This window comes from Aplidium turbinatum, chromosome 7 (genome assembly GCF_918807975.1).
Source record: "Aplidium turbinatum chromosome 7, kaAplTurb1.1, whole genome shotgun sequence".
In the NCBI taxonomy this organism is placed as follows: Eukaryota; Metazoa; Chordata; class Ascidiacea; order Aplousobranchia; family Polyclinidae; genus Aplidium; species Aplidium turbinatum.
In genome coordinates this window covers 22385670-22399529 of record NC_137478.1, presented here as the reverse complement: position 1 = coordinate 22399529, position 13860 = coordinate 22385670, and the positions used below count along the sequence as shown (strand labels likewise).

The 13860-nt window shown below is 37.3% G+C and overlaps 1 protein-coding gene across 1 annotated transcript; it reads right to left on the bottom strand.

Annotated features, from left to right (window-relative positions):
* Positions 1–9923: 9923 nt before the first annotated feature.
* On the bottom strand, positions 9924–12735 carry LOC145773846 (NXPE family member 3-like). The gene is made up of 2 exons (XM_082584970.1): positions 11915–12735; positions 9924–10899 (listed from the first exon to the last, which is right to left on the bottom strand). The coding sequence occupies exons 1-2, from the start codon at positions 12733–12735 to the stop codon at positions 9924–9926; spliced, it is 1797 nt and encodes a 598-aa protein (XP_082441096.1).
* Between the last annotated feature and the right edge of the window lie 1125 nt (positions 12736–13860).

Genomic DNA, 13860 nt, shown 5'->3' with positions numbered 1-13860 from the left:
CCCTGCTCGAATACATGCCATTGCTGAGTGTCAAGCAGGAAAAAGATTCAAGTAACACATTTTAAGAGTGTTTCGGCTTCCGACAGGGCATCGAACCCTTCACTATCGATTCAGAGGCCGACACACTCATCAACAGGCCCGGATTTAGGGGGGGGCAGAGGGGGCAGTTGCCCCGGGCCCCCCGACTTTTGAAGGGCCTCCCTACGTGGAAAAAATGTGATTTTTGTGTTATTTTCTTTTCTTTTAGCCTTTGAAGTTTCTGCAAATTGCTGTACAGTGCTGGATTAATGCTACTGTAGACGTAAAAGTGGCTATTCGCGCCGTAGGCGCGAAAAAAATTTTGCAAGGGGGGCCCCCAATCTAAAAGTGCCCCGGGCCCCCTTCAGCTAAATCCGGCCCTGCTCATCAAGCCATTTTTTTCCTTTTTTTCTCGACAAAAGTATAATAACAATAATGACAATAATAGTTACTCTATTTTTGTGGCAATAATCTATCAGTAAACCTACAACTGCATTGCATGTCGTTGTTGCATTGCATTAGCTATTCTACAAAGGGCTCAATTGCATATACGCTAGAACAGTGGTTCTCAACTGAGAGGTTTTGGTTTGGTTTGAATCTTTATCCTCGGACGGACAAAGCCCTGAAAGGTTATTCCTGGTAGTTTCGCATACTTGTAGAATGTAGAGGCTTTTAACGCAGGGCGGTTACTGAGATTGTAGCGATCCATTATTTCATCATGTAAGTTTTCCTGCCTTTTGCTATAGTGAACTAGTTTAACCTAAATTTAATTCCTAGTGTTTCTGTAATTTTCCATGTAATCTGCTCCCGAAATGAATAAGAAAAAGAAAACTGCTAATATAAAATGATTTGTTCGCATTTGGAAAGGCAGTCAGACCAACTCAAACTGAGCTCAGTGAAGAAAACGTATGTAACAAGTTGGACGCCTGTTGTAATGTGAAAATCCGTACCCTTTTGTTTCATTATTCTACAGTGTTTAAATTCATTGCCATAACTACAATGTTTAAATTCATTTTGCCATAACCTACAATATTATATGAACACCTTCTGATAACTTAAAATTATAATTCGAGTACCGGTAATAATCGTGTGGAAATTAGTTAATGGAGTCAGATAGCCGAACTAGATAAATTAGATAGAACTTTAATCAAGCAGTTAGACAGCCTTAATATTAATTCAAATATAAACAAATATAAGACCTAAAATAAATATTACCACAAGATTGACAGAGTGAAATTTCCGATTGTTAAAGTCTTGTTGCCAGAGAATTATTCCATCCATTAGTTGCCGCTGTATGGAGAGCAGACCTTAGAATGCGTTGCTTAAGCGCACACCCCGAGAGTCGAACCAGCGCCGCTTGATCTTGAAGTTTTTTCTTATACGAAGTCAGGCACTGACCAACTGAGCTATCGGCGCAAACCCCTAAGGCACGAAGCGTTTTCACGGAGTCCGTGAAAGTTGCCAAATTTGTCTTGGTGACTTGTTTGAAATTTCTAAGAGCATTGCACAAAAGTTCGGTTTCTAAGCTAAAAAAATGTCATACAAAAAGTTATTTTTTTTTAATAAGGCCATTTATGTTCTGGAGGCATTTAAAATGGAGATTTATTGAAGAATGCTTAAAAATGTATAGAAGGTAAAATCACAAACGAAGATGTAGGCCAGCGGTTCCCAACCTTTTTGTAAACCGTGGCCCCTTTTAAAAATTTTGAAAAATCAATGGCCCTCCTATTTTTTCAACCTTTTAAAAAAGTTAAGAAAGGTCGTTTTAATTAAAAAACTTATTTATACATTAACCAGTAGCCTACTAGTATTTTTATTAGATTTTAATTTATTCCTTTTGTTATATAGTGTTGAAGTGAGCTTAGAGATGATAAATTTAAAAAAATATTGTTTTTTAAATTTTTTTCAAGGCCCTATTGAAAAAGGCTCATCTATGGCCCCCATGTTAGGAACCCCTGATGTAGGCTATACTAGCCTACAGTATCTAGAATACAAACGTAGCCTACATAGATATTCTACAAACAATTAAAACAAGAAAATTGAGATATTTTGGCCTCATGATTTCACACTGACTCTATTCTAAGACAACTATCAGTAGGAAAAATGAATGAAAAACAAAACAGGGGCAGACCACAATAAATTTGGACTAATGATGTTAATAGGCTGCGGTCAAGACGATTATAAGGCTGCATTAGAAAATTTCACAATAGATAAACGTAATGGCGCCAACTTCGTCAGTGTTCAGTTCAGTTTGTTTTTACAGTATTTCTGACCATCACAACAAAAAAACAATATATGCCAAACATAACAGAGGTCTAAAAAAAGGTAGAAGCGACAAAACGACAATGTCATCAAACTTAAGAATAATTGCAGCTTTGTGACAAGTTTTATGTAAAGAATTGACAGGTAGCTAATGGTATGTGTCCAAAGTCACGCTCCCTCCAAACTGTTGGCTATTACCTCCTACCTTCCCTTAATTTTAATAAAAGCTATTCAAAAACTTTTTTCAATAAAGAAATAATTGAAATTTTTTCGTGATGATTAAAAAGTAATTAAATGCAACTTCAAGGACAAAAACTTTCGATTTTTTCAGAAATGTTGCTTTAGAAGTCAGGCCCAGATTTAGGGAGGGGGAGGCAGAGGGGGCAAGTGTTCCGGGCCCCCCGACTTTTGAAGGGCCCCCTACGTGGAAAAAATGTGATTTTGTGTTATTTTTTCTTCCTTTCAGCCTTTGAAGTTTCTGCAAAATGCTGTGCAGTGCTGGATTGATGCTACTGTAGACGCAGAGGTGGACTATCGCGTCTTAGGCGCAAAAAATTTTTTTGCAGGTGGGCCCCCCGATCTAAAAGTGCCCCGGGCCCCCCATCAGCTAAATCCGGTCCAGTAGGAAGTGTGTATACCGAAACCAAAAAAAGATTGCAAAATACGCAAAAGCTACCAAAACGGGGTAAGATTTGTCAAGGTCAAACTTTGCAAATATTAACGTTTAACTTAACGTCAGTTTTGCGTAGTTTATTTTAATTTTTTGTTTTGACGAAAATTTTTAGCTTTGGTGCCCCTTAAAGTTTTTGTGTAGAGCATAGATGTCCAACCTTTTATTATAGTGGGCCGCATTATCACTTGACATAATTCAATGGGCCGCAGAACTTATTAAATTTCAAAAAAAATGGGTACTTACATAAAGTAACAATTAAAAACCATTAATTTCATCTTTGAAAATAGGAACAAATAACACACACATAGAAAGAAACAAATTTTTTTTCTACCATATTTTTGACATTGTTTTCCAGCTAAGATGTTATCAACATTTACATTAAATGACGTTGTCTTCATTCTTAGAATGTTTGCTAAGTGTTTGTCGATCAGTCTGTTTCTTTCTGCAATTTGATGTTTTTCACGGATGAAAATAACTGCTCGCTACAATATGTGCTGCCCCACATGCACAATAATTTTCTGAACAAACTAACTAATTTATTAAATTCATAACATGAATGTAATTCTTGATAAAATAAAGGGAAAGTGTGTTCCCTGTGGACAGTTTTCAAAACTTTCTCGACTTTGCAGTTCAATCAGTTCAAGCTGGAATTCGGGTGGCGCTTTATCACACTGAAATGAAACTGGGTCACTGAATAATTTTAATTCAATTTCAATCATTTTGAAGTCAGAAAGTCTGACTCTAAATTCTTCAAGCAAATTTTCAATTTTACAAGAAAACCAGTAATTCACATAACTTAGCATACTGTACTTTTCATAGTGTACATGTAACATGTACCATGTTTTTAACTAACAAAATTATCATTTAACCGAAATTTATCATTATTGCAAAATGCATTTCAATGCTGCAAATTCAAAACCTAACGTTCTCACAGAACATAAGTCAAGCTTCCTGTTGACAAACGCCACTCACACAGAATCTAGCTCAACACATCTGTATTTCTAATGCGACATAACTATGAAACCGGTATAGCTTTTCCCTTGATTCTTAATTACGATAGCAATTATTGATGAAAAGGCTCTACCGGTATATTATGAAGTAAGCGGGGAATTGAAAAAGACAGGCATTCGAAAATAGACTAGTAAAGCGAACTGACTGAACTTTAGAACGAGAAGGTTGAATTCACGACTGGAGAATGTCGCTCATCCGACACCCGTCTCAATAAATTAGATTGGTTAGCTATTTTCTCAATTCCCAAATAGTAAAATTTGTAACACTGATTAATAAAAAATATTTAATCCTATTTAATTCGTTTGCTTTTTTGTAGGAAGTCATACCCCTAGACTAGACAGACCGAGAGCCTAAGTTATCCCTTTTTTATTATCCCTTTTTTAATTAGAGACTTAGAGTCTCTCAATATTCTTTTAATATATTCTTTTTAATTTTACTTTAATAAACAAAAAATATAACAATTAGATAGGCAAATCCCTACACTGGGGGCTCGTCCGGGAAAACGATGATTAACTTTTAATTAATTCCACAATATAAATGAACAACAAATGAGTGAATAAGGTTTAGTGGAGTTAAAATATATAGAAGTTTATGAGATAGTCAGACAGTCTTAATATAGTTAACTTATTAAACCTTTAATTTAACATATGTAATATAAATGTTAGCCTACCACATTGGTGACACTCAGACAAGTAAGTTTAGAAATATTCTCCAAACTAGCTATAAAAAAATCTGGTAAGTACCCTATGCTACAATTTTTATCATAAATATCTTTTAAAAACATGTTAACTTACTTGATAACATTTCACACGTTGATTTGCCAACAAACTATGTGTAGCCTACTGTACTTTTTAAGCGCAACGCCAGCAATTCATTGCTTGTCAAACGTAATTGATTTTTGTTGTTTGCTCATGAGAAGTAATAAAGCGAATTGTTCAGCGGCAGACCGCTTATTTTAGACGCCGATGTCGACAATTTTATTTAGGCTACATCCCAAACCGCCATTTGCCACTTTTAATATTTTTAAACGTCCACATTAGAATAATTAGATTCACTAATTAGCCTACCAACAAGTTGTCTTTTCAGGGAAACATAACCATGTAATTTTTGTTGAAAAATCGCAGTGTCAAATATAACTTGAATTTTTAGCTCATTTTAATATTCCTTTTTATTTTGCCTTTCTGCAGAACAGATTGCAGGACACCCAGGCCCGTAACTAGGGGGGGCGCAGGGGGGGCGAAGCCCCCCCTGCAAAAATGTTGGCACCCCCTGGAAAAAATTATGTTAATTAGCTCTGTTCGCTGACTTTTCAGTTTTATACTCAATTTTCTTGTGTTATTTAATTGTAAACATTGTGTGTTTAAGGGTGTGGTAGAATGTTGTCTCTAAAACAAACTTTGCCTAATTTTAAACAAAACTGCATTAAAAGAGCGAGTTTTGCCAATACCAAACATTCAAATATCTCAGCCAGGAATTAGCAACAAGAAAACATAGAGACTTAGCTTTATTACCGAAAAATGCCCTAGAAAACATGATCTTATCCTTTTGCTATGCCACCGGACAGCACCATTTTACAGGAATATTTATACCCACATGTTTGTTGAAAATGCTTTCAGAATGCACCAAATTCAAAGTAATTTTTCAAAATTTTCTGGGGGAGGCCCCCCAGACCCCCCTCTGCTGGGTGTCGCCTTTGGCGAAGACGCCCTCGGTCTTTTCCCGTCGGCCGTCAACTCCCACCCCCTTTCAAACTTCCTGACTACGCCACTGACTGGTTCTATGATTGCCACTGACTACTGACTAGTCTAATGTAAACGTTGTATTAGGCCTACGATTATTGTTCTTGCGTAAATATACCCACATTGTGTACAAACGTCGTTTTCGTACATGATACGGAAAGTAAAAGTTGGGCCCCTCTAGAATACTTTTTGCCCCCCCTGCTGCTCCAAGCTAGTTACGGGCCTGAGGACACCCCGTCCCAATCTTATTTTATACAGACGTGCAGGCACCGCTCTGCAAAGCGTTGTGGTTTCGCTCCCTAGCAACCACTCGTGATTTTTGTGCGTCATGGGGAAATCATGCAAAGCTGCCTGCGCCATATAGAGGTTGTTATCGTTCCCTCATTTTTTTATAATTATTAGGAGCTAACATGATTTGAGAAACTTTGTTTAGTTATTTTAGCCGCTGTTTTTCTTTTGTTTGGAATTGCCGTATATGCACAGTTATTTACCCTGAATATGGAACTTTGTGTGTAAAAGCCTGGTTGGCATTTGGCCATGTAATTTCTTTTGTTTCTTGATAAGGCAGGAGCGCTGCCACGTTCTAAAATCGACTAAACAGCACCATTCATCCCACGTCGTTCAAACGTTGATTAACCATTACAAAACATGCTAGACGTTTTATGCCTACCGATTTTATCTCGGTATGTTCTATTGAACGATTGCTTTTTCCTGTTACATAATTCTATTAGCCGTAAGCTTAGCCTACGCCATGACACCGTCATGTTACGTAGTATTCCCATTATCCTATGCTATTATTTACTGCTTTTACACATCGTACTTCAAGCTAAGCCATGTCTCATTGACATTGTTCATTCACTGATGTCGCATCATCACCTGTTTTCCACTGCATTTTATAACAATTTTAGGTGCTCATCATTTCACCTAGCCTACGTTAACTAAGCTATTCGTTCTCAACGACTTCGCTCATTCACTGACATTGCATCCCCTGTATTGTATCACATTGTACATACTTACAGTCTACCGATTTTTCCTGCCTGTTCTCTAGGGACGGTACATTACGGGACGCGCAACTCCGTTGTTCCTTCAACATTAGAAGGGTCAATTGCCAATTTGACATTTTTTTTACGCTTTACTGCTGGCTTGCTTTCAACTAAAAACCTTAAATTACTTTAAAACCAACTTCACTCTTCTTATATAACCCATAAAAAGTAAAATATTTTGTAAATTACAAAAAAACGTAACCCTTCTAGTGTTGCGGATAAGCCAAAAGCGGATGAAGTTTCGCATCCCTATGATCTACAATCCCTACTGTTCTCACACTTGAACAGCTTCCAGAACCTCATAAGATGGCATCTGCCGCCATGATTAAATCATGTTGCCTTGTCATTTTGACCATTTTATGATATATTTTTTGTTATTGTGTTATACTACCGTGTAGCCTACGTACTTTACTTATTATACCGTAATATGTATGTTGCGGATGCTACTCGGTATCGAATTTTGCAGATGCGCCACCTCACCGCGTGGTTGCTGCTAGATGAGATGCGAGAGACCTTGAGAGACTACAGCACTACGACGGACGGCACGACAGAGCTCTCTATCGCCACCATACGGTGACTCTCATCAACTTACCTCCACGTGAGATGCCTCTATTCAGAGATGCCTTTACTTAATGACGTCAACTCGGCTAGCCTCATTGCCGCCTATATGCACCGAAGCTGCATCGTTAACTTTCAACATGGTCAATCCCATGTCCGCCGTAAAACTGCACTACCGAACACAGTATAGTTGCATTGTTACGCACTCAAGCCTTCTTCACACAAGAAGCACTGCTGCTTGCGACACACCCACGTGCACCACAGTTGCACTGTTTATCCAGCATCCAGCTGCTCAAGACGTCTGCTTTACAGCTTGCGACCTTACAAGCTGGCCACTCATTTATGTTGTGCCCATCATCCGTCAACAGACATAAATTGAACTGCTCATCAGCACTGCTTGTCATAGTCTCGAACTCAACATGCTTGAACTGTATACATAGCATATCTAGTCCTCAAAGACATTACTCTCATGAACGCCATCTCAGTCTAGTTAGTACAACCTTCGCGCACGCGCCGCTCACCGCTATTCTATTATTATTATGGTTGCTTCTATGAGTGTCAAGCCTTATCTCCCCGGACGTGGGGAATGGACAGTCAAAGACACTGACCTGTCTATATAGCCTACTATATTTGTGCATTTTATTTTTACAATTATTCGTAATACTTACTCAAGAATGACGCAGCAACGTAGCAGCTGTCAAACCATAAGTCCTCCTGAGCATGAGGTGAAACTGCATCCCTCCTGGACAAGAGGTAAAACTGTACCCAACCCATAGTTCTTCCTGAGCATAAGGTGAAACTGCATCTGGTCCTCGCTATCTTGCATCAAGCCACTACTGTCTTGCCTAAATAAGCCAAAATGGCTCCCAGGAAACTTAAGACATCGCCTTATCTCTTATGATAAACGACTGTTACCCCTGCAACCGCAATTACTGTAGCCTATTACAGTCCTGGACTATTACAGGACTATTACAGTCCTGCAATTATTGTATATCGTAGCCACTAAGCCAAAATGACTCCCAGGGAACTTAAGACATCGCCTTATCTCTTATGATAAACGACTGTTACCCCTGCAATCACGTTATCTACTTGCTTATGTGTGCGTTTAATCTCCTCATCCCACGAAAGGAGGGGGGTCATGTGTCTTCCCCTAGCAATTGTTAGCCTACAATTGTCAATTTTTTTTGTAAAGTACATATCTTATAACCACACATCTATATATTATTGCATCATGTATAACCGAGTTATTGTAATATTATTTATTTGTTATTTTGCCGTAAGGAGGGAAGTGTGTAACATGTACCATGTTTTTAACTAACAAAATTATATTTTAACATTTAACCGATATTTATCATTATTGCAAAATGCATTTCAATGCTGCAAATTCAAAACCTAACGTTCTCACAGAACATAAGTCAAGCTTACCGTTGACAAACGCCACTCACACAGAATCTAGCTCAACACATCTGTATTTCTAATGCGACATAACTATGAAACCGGTATAGCTTTTCCCTTGATTCTTAATTACGATAGCAATTATTGATGAAAAGGCTCTACCGGTATATTATGAAGTAAGCGGGGAATTGAAAAAGACAGACATTCGAAAATAGACTTGAAAAGCGAACGGACTGAACTTTAGAACGAAAAGGTTAAATTCACGACTGGAGAATGTCGCTCTCCTGACAACGGTCGAAATAAACTAAATTGGTTAGATATTTCTCAATTTCCCGACTAGCAAATTTATAACTTTGATTAATAAAAAATGTTTAATCCTATTTAAATCGTTTGCTTTTTTGTAGGAAATCATACCCCTGGACTAGACAGCCAAAAGCCTAAAATATCCTTTTAATTATCTTTTTAATTTAGAGATTTAGAGTCTCTCAATATCCTTTTAGTGCATTAGATAGGCAAATCCCTACATACAGAACAGTCTTGAGCTCTTTCAGATTGGCCTAGACTACGAAAATATACAAATGCGCCAGCTTTCAGTTGTGCTATGAAAAGTTTTAATGTCCTGGTAAAGCTACTTATTCGCTCGAACATCGAACTACACAACTGACCTTTGAATATTCAAATTTCAAAATACTACCTGTACTTGGAGTGAAAATGATTAGTGGGCCGCACAAAAATCTCAGGCGGGCCGCAGTGCGGCCCGCAGGTTGTACATCCCTGGTGAAGAGCAGTGGTTTCAGACCTTTTTGCTCTAGAACCTCGCAAGTGATATGTAGCCTCACAAGTCACAACCCCGTTAAATCTATTCAATAAAAGCATATTTTATGCAAAATTTACCAAATTTTTGTTCATGCCGACATCCAGTCCATGTCTCGTTCCGCTGTTCTGATGCAAACTTTTGAAATCAAAAACGTCTTATTTGTATATTGACAAACTACTTTGCTTGCTGGTATGATAAAACAAGTGCAATACAAACGACTTATGTCTATGTGACATACGTGGCCCTAAAGTAATCTATAAAAATGATATGACAAAGAGCTTCTTTAAAGAGGCTAGCTGGTAGCCTATTGCCAACTGCCAAAAGCTATTGACAATGTTAACCTAAAAACACAATAACATAACTTACACAACGACTTCTTACAGCTTGCTATAAAATTGTGAATACACTTATTCGCAAATGTAACTAGAAATCAACAACGCTTGTTGCAGTAAAAGAGATGGCTCTGGGTGATAATCTGTAGTGAGAGGCCATAAAGTTGTCATATCCCACAGATTAACAAAAACAACATTTTTTAAATCTTGAAAAGTTTCGCGCAATATAACGTCATGTCTATAAATAAGCCACTCGAATGGTCGTTTTGGAGTACTGGACGCATTCATTCCTTTTATGATAATTTTAGTTTCGGGAAACTTTTTCAAATGGCGAATGATGGCTGTCTTGATTCCACGAAGACGATGAATATAAAAATATACATCGTATTTAAGCAAGTGTAAGCCCAAATTTACTAACACAACAACGTTTTTCCCTCCTACTTGAATGCCTTCAAATGAATCACTTATATACGGCCTAGAATCAATCGTACCAGGAGTACTAACTGGAGGACCATGACCTCTCATATAAATTGTGATGTTTTTTTCTATACTTCGTGCCATACGAGGTCTGAGCCAAAAGGGTTGATCTGAAAGTTTTAAAGTCAAATGAAATGTTTCTTGAAACAGCATAAAAAATTGCCGCATAGTAGAGTCACCAAACATATATACAACTTTGTGAAAAAAACATGCTTCACAATCTCGAATCGAAAGAAGGTTGTGGTTGTGCTCTAGTGACACCCATTGGCCTTGGTCACAATAACCTGATGGACGTTTTAATGTTTTACTTTTGATTAGGTTACTTTTGGTGGAGTTTTGATATTCTTGAAAAGTTGATTTTTTTACGATTATGTCTGACCCATACCCGAGGATAAATGTATTTAGATGAAATATGTTGGATAAATCTGAAAGAATATCAAGAGGAGCATCACTGAAGTTAGATATTAATTCCATGGACACAATAGGAAAACACTTTCCTGAAGATGAGCGTTCGCAAAACCATGGCTCCTGATTCCTTGGATTAGTGTAATCGCAAGGGTTTTGGTCTTTGAATCTGCATATCAAAATAAACAAGGTTGAAAGTTAATCGTAAAAAGCCAAAGAAATCAAGTAGCTTAGCCTACCAAAGAGATAGCCTATTTATTAACTAAGTGAACATAGACCCGGCAAACTACAAAAATTCGGCCTCATTTGCTGAGGTTCCATAGCGTATACAAACAAGATCAAAACGTTTTGAAGAAGCGTAACGAAATTACCTTTACAAGCTACAATACATATGTACTTATGTAGCCTGTCGAAACAGACCACTGGCAGTTGCACACCTTTGCTTCATTGACTTGTAGGCCTACGCTTATGACTAAACTTGTAGTGTCATGTGATTACCTCTTCACTTAAAAGAAATCATATCTAGATTTGTCGCTTGTAATAGACCTAACTAGCAACAATCTTAAGACTGGTCCAATTTTTTTTTTAAATATTTCTGGCACACGAGTTTGAAGTCAACAAATAACAAACGTGAAAAATTTAGAAATAAATTACTCAAACTTGGGCTATCACGTGTCAGCAGGTCTGACATAGTTAGCAAAGCCAGACATCTAATGGATTGTTATAGCTATAGGCTTATCATATTTTTATTAACCAAAAAGAGAACATGTTTCGTCAGAAAGTGAAATACAAGTGGATTATCACGCTTGAAGAATTTTTTACTTTCTTGGAGAACTATGCTGTAGGTCTAAAAAGGAGGTCAGTTTTAGATCTATATATTATATCGAAAAGTAGCAAATGACAAAATTAAGATTGAAGTAAATGTAGCGCCTATTCTGCAACCGTTACACTGGTAAAAAAGTATCGCCGCTTCTGCATTCAATAAAAATGAAGCTGAGTTTGTAGCAATCCCACAAAATTAAAGAACTGCCCAAATTCAATTGGAAGTAGTTTTGGTTGCTTCCGTTATAAGTTTACAAAAAAAGCATCACTTGCGTTTTTAAATCCTTGCACTGAAAAAAATAACGTAGCCTAATAGACTACAGCGTAGCATTATAGCTCACATACCAAACCATTATGCTAACTTGTCATACAACGCCAAATCAGCATTGCACACCGTACTCTCTTGTGATGTCAGCGTAGCTTTGAAGGTGAAACTTCCATGAATACGAGCAGCAGTCCACTCATGAAGATGGTAAATTCCTTCGACCGAAAGAACAAGAAGTACTTCCAGCTTGAATGTGCCTTCGATAAGCAAAGGGGCCTGTATTGTGTATGTTCCATTAAAATGATCGACCACACTACACGGAATTCCATCAATCAAATCAGTTGTTATTTTTTCTTTTGACATAATTTTCAGCAACCTTGCTCGAAAGTAGTCTCCTCCAAAAGTTTTGTTCTGATAGAGAGAGTCTTTAGCTTGAAGACGAATTTTGAAAACGTCACCGACATTATAGTTTGTCTCATTGTTAAGTAAAATCAATGAGGCTGATGCTGTTACACCTGCTGGATGTTTGATTGGATTGAACGTTTCATATTTTTTAAAACCATCTGATAAAGCAGGAAAATAACTCAACCAGTTTGGTAAATCTTCGACAAAAGAAGCATAGGAAAACTTGGATGTTGTATTTATCGGCAAACCATCTCTGTCGGTGTAAATCATTCCAAAATACTGCGAATCTGGATCCAAAGCTTCTTTTGCTATTCTCCTGCGATCTTCTTCATATTTGTCTAACTCTCTCTCAGGAACGATGTGATCTGTTTTGGCTTTCGCCCGTAAAGATGTTGTGAAAGTTCTGAGGTAACTATCATGCAAACTGAATGGTTGATAAATTCTTTTTATTATACTGCAAGTAACACAAGCAACCACAATGACTGCAACTGTCGTCTGTTTACGTTTTAACATTCTGAAAGCAATATTTTAACCAATTTAGTTTTCGAATTCCAAAATTATTCTACAAGTGGTTAGGCTAAATATTCACTTCCATGCTAATAGATCTACCCAGAATTAATAAGGAAGAATCTATTATTTTCTTTCATAGAGCATTGCCGCAAAGATTTTGTTAAAAAAATGTTTTTTTCCTCCAATAAAATCTTTCTTATTAAAATCCTAACGAAATCTTAGAATTGCTACTGTTTGTTTGATTTCTTGTAAGGTTTGCAGTTTTGAATTGGGAAAGCCAGTCCTATCAGAATCATCAAGGTTGCAATAAGACGTTTCAAGTTGCTGTTGAAGTGTTGTTCTTTGTGAAATATTCTATCCAAGGCTGTCACTGAATATTGAGTGTCTTACTAAAAGCTTAGCTTTGGTAGAGAGATAGTTCTTGAATATGTATCGCCCTGCGTTTCACCTTAGGTCTTTTCAACGTTTGTTACCGTCGTGAAATTGTAGTTTTTTTGCATATATGTAACGTTACCCAGTAATTCAAGTAATTTTGCAGTTGTGCTTCGGGATTCTGAAGCGTGATTAGGAATTTGGGTGCCTCTCAAGAAATCGCATGCCAATATGCTAAACGCATTCTTGCAACCGGCAGTTTCAATTACATATGCGTAGGTTTTCGTCTCTACAGCGCTATAGCCTACAGATGCTTGATTCCTCAGTGACAATGTATATCGCGTTCTGGCCTTCAATTCAACAGACAGTAATAGTACAATTTTTGGGGCAGTAGAGATGTTATTTTGGTGGGATTGGAAGACCATGTTTGGCCCAGTAGTGATGTAATTTCTAGTATGTTCAATTTGTAATCAAGTTCTTTTTGCTGGGATCTAAGACATAATCAAGATGGTTGCAACCTCCTAAGTTATATATGGTGACGTGAAGTTCTTTTCTACAATAAAAGCATACTTATAAGTTATAACTAAGAAGTCTAGACGTTGTTCTCGATCATTCCCTGCGATCACTGCGCTCGGAATGTCGCTGTAGCTTAAGCTTAGACAGCTAGATATAGGCGGATAAGCTAAATTATATACTGTTTGCTACAAGTACCATATAGACAGATAAATATCATAACTTATAATTTCGGGAGCTTTT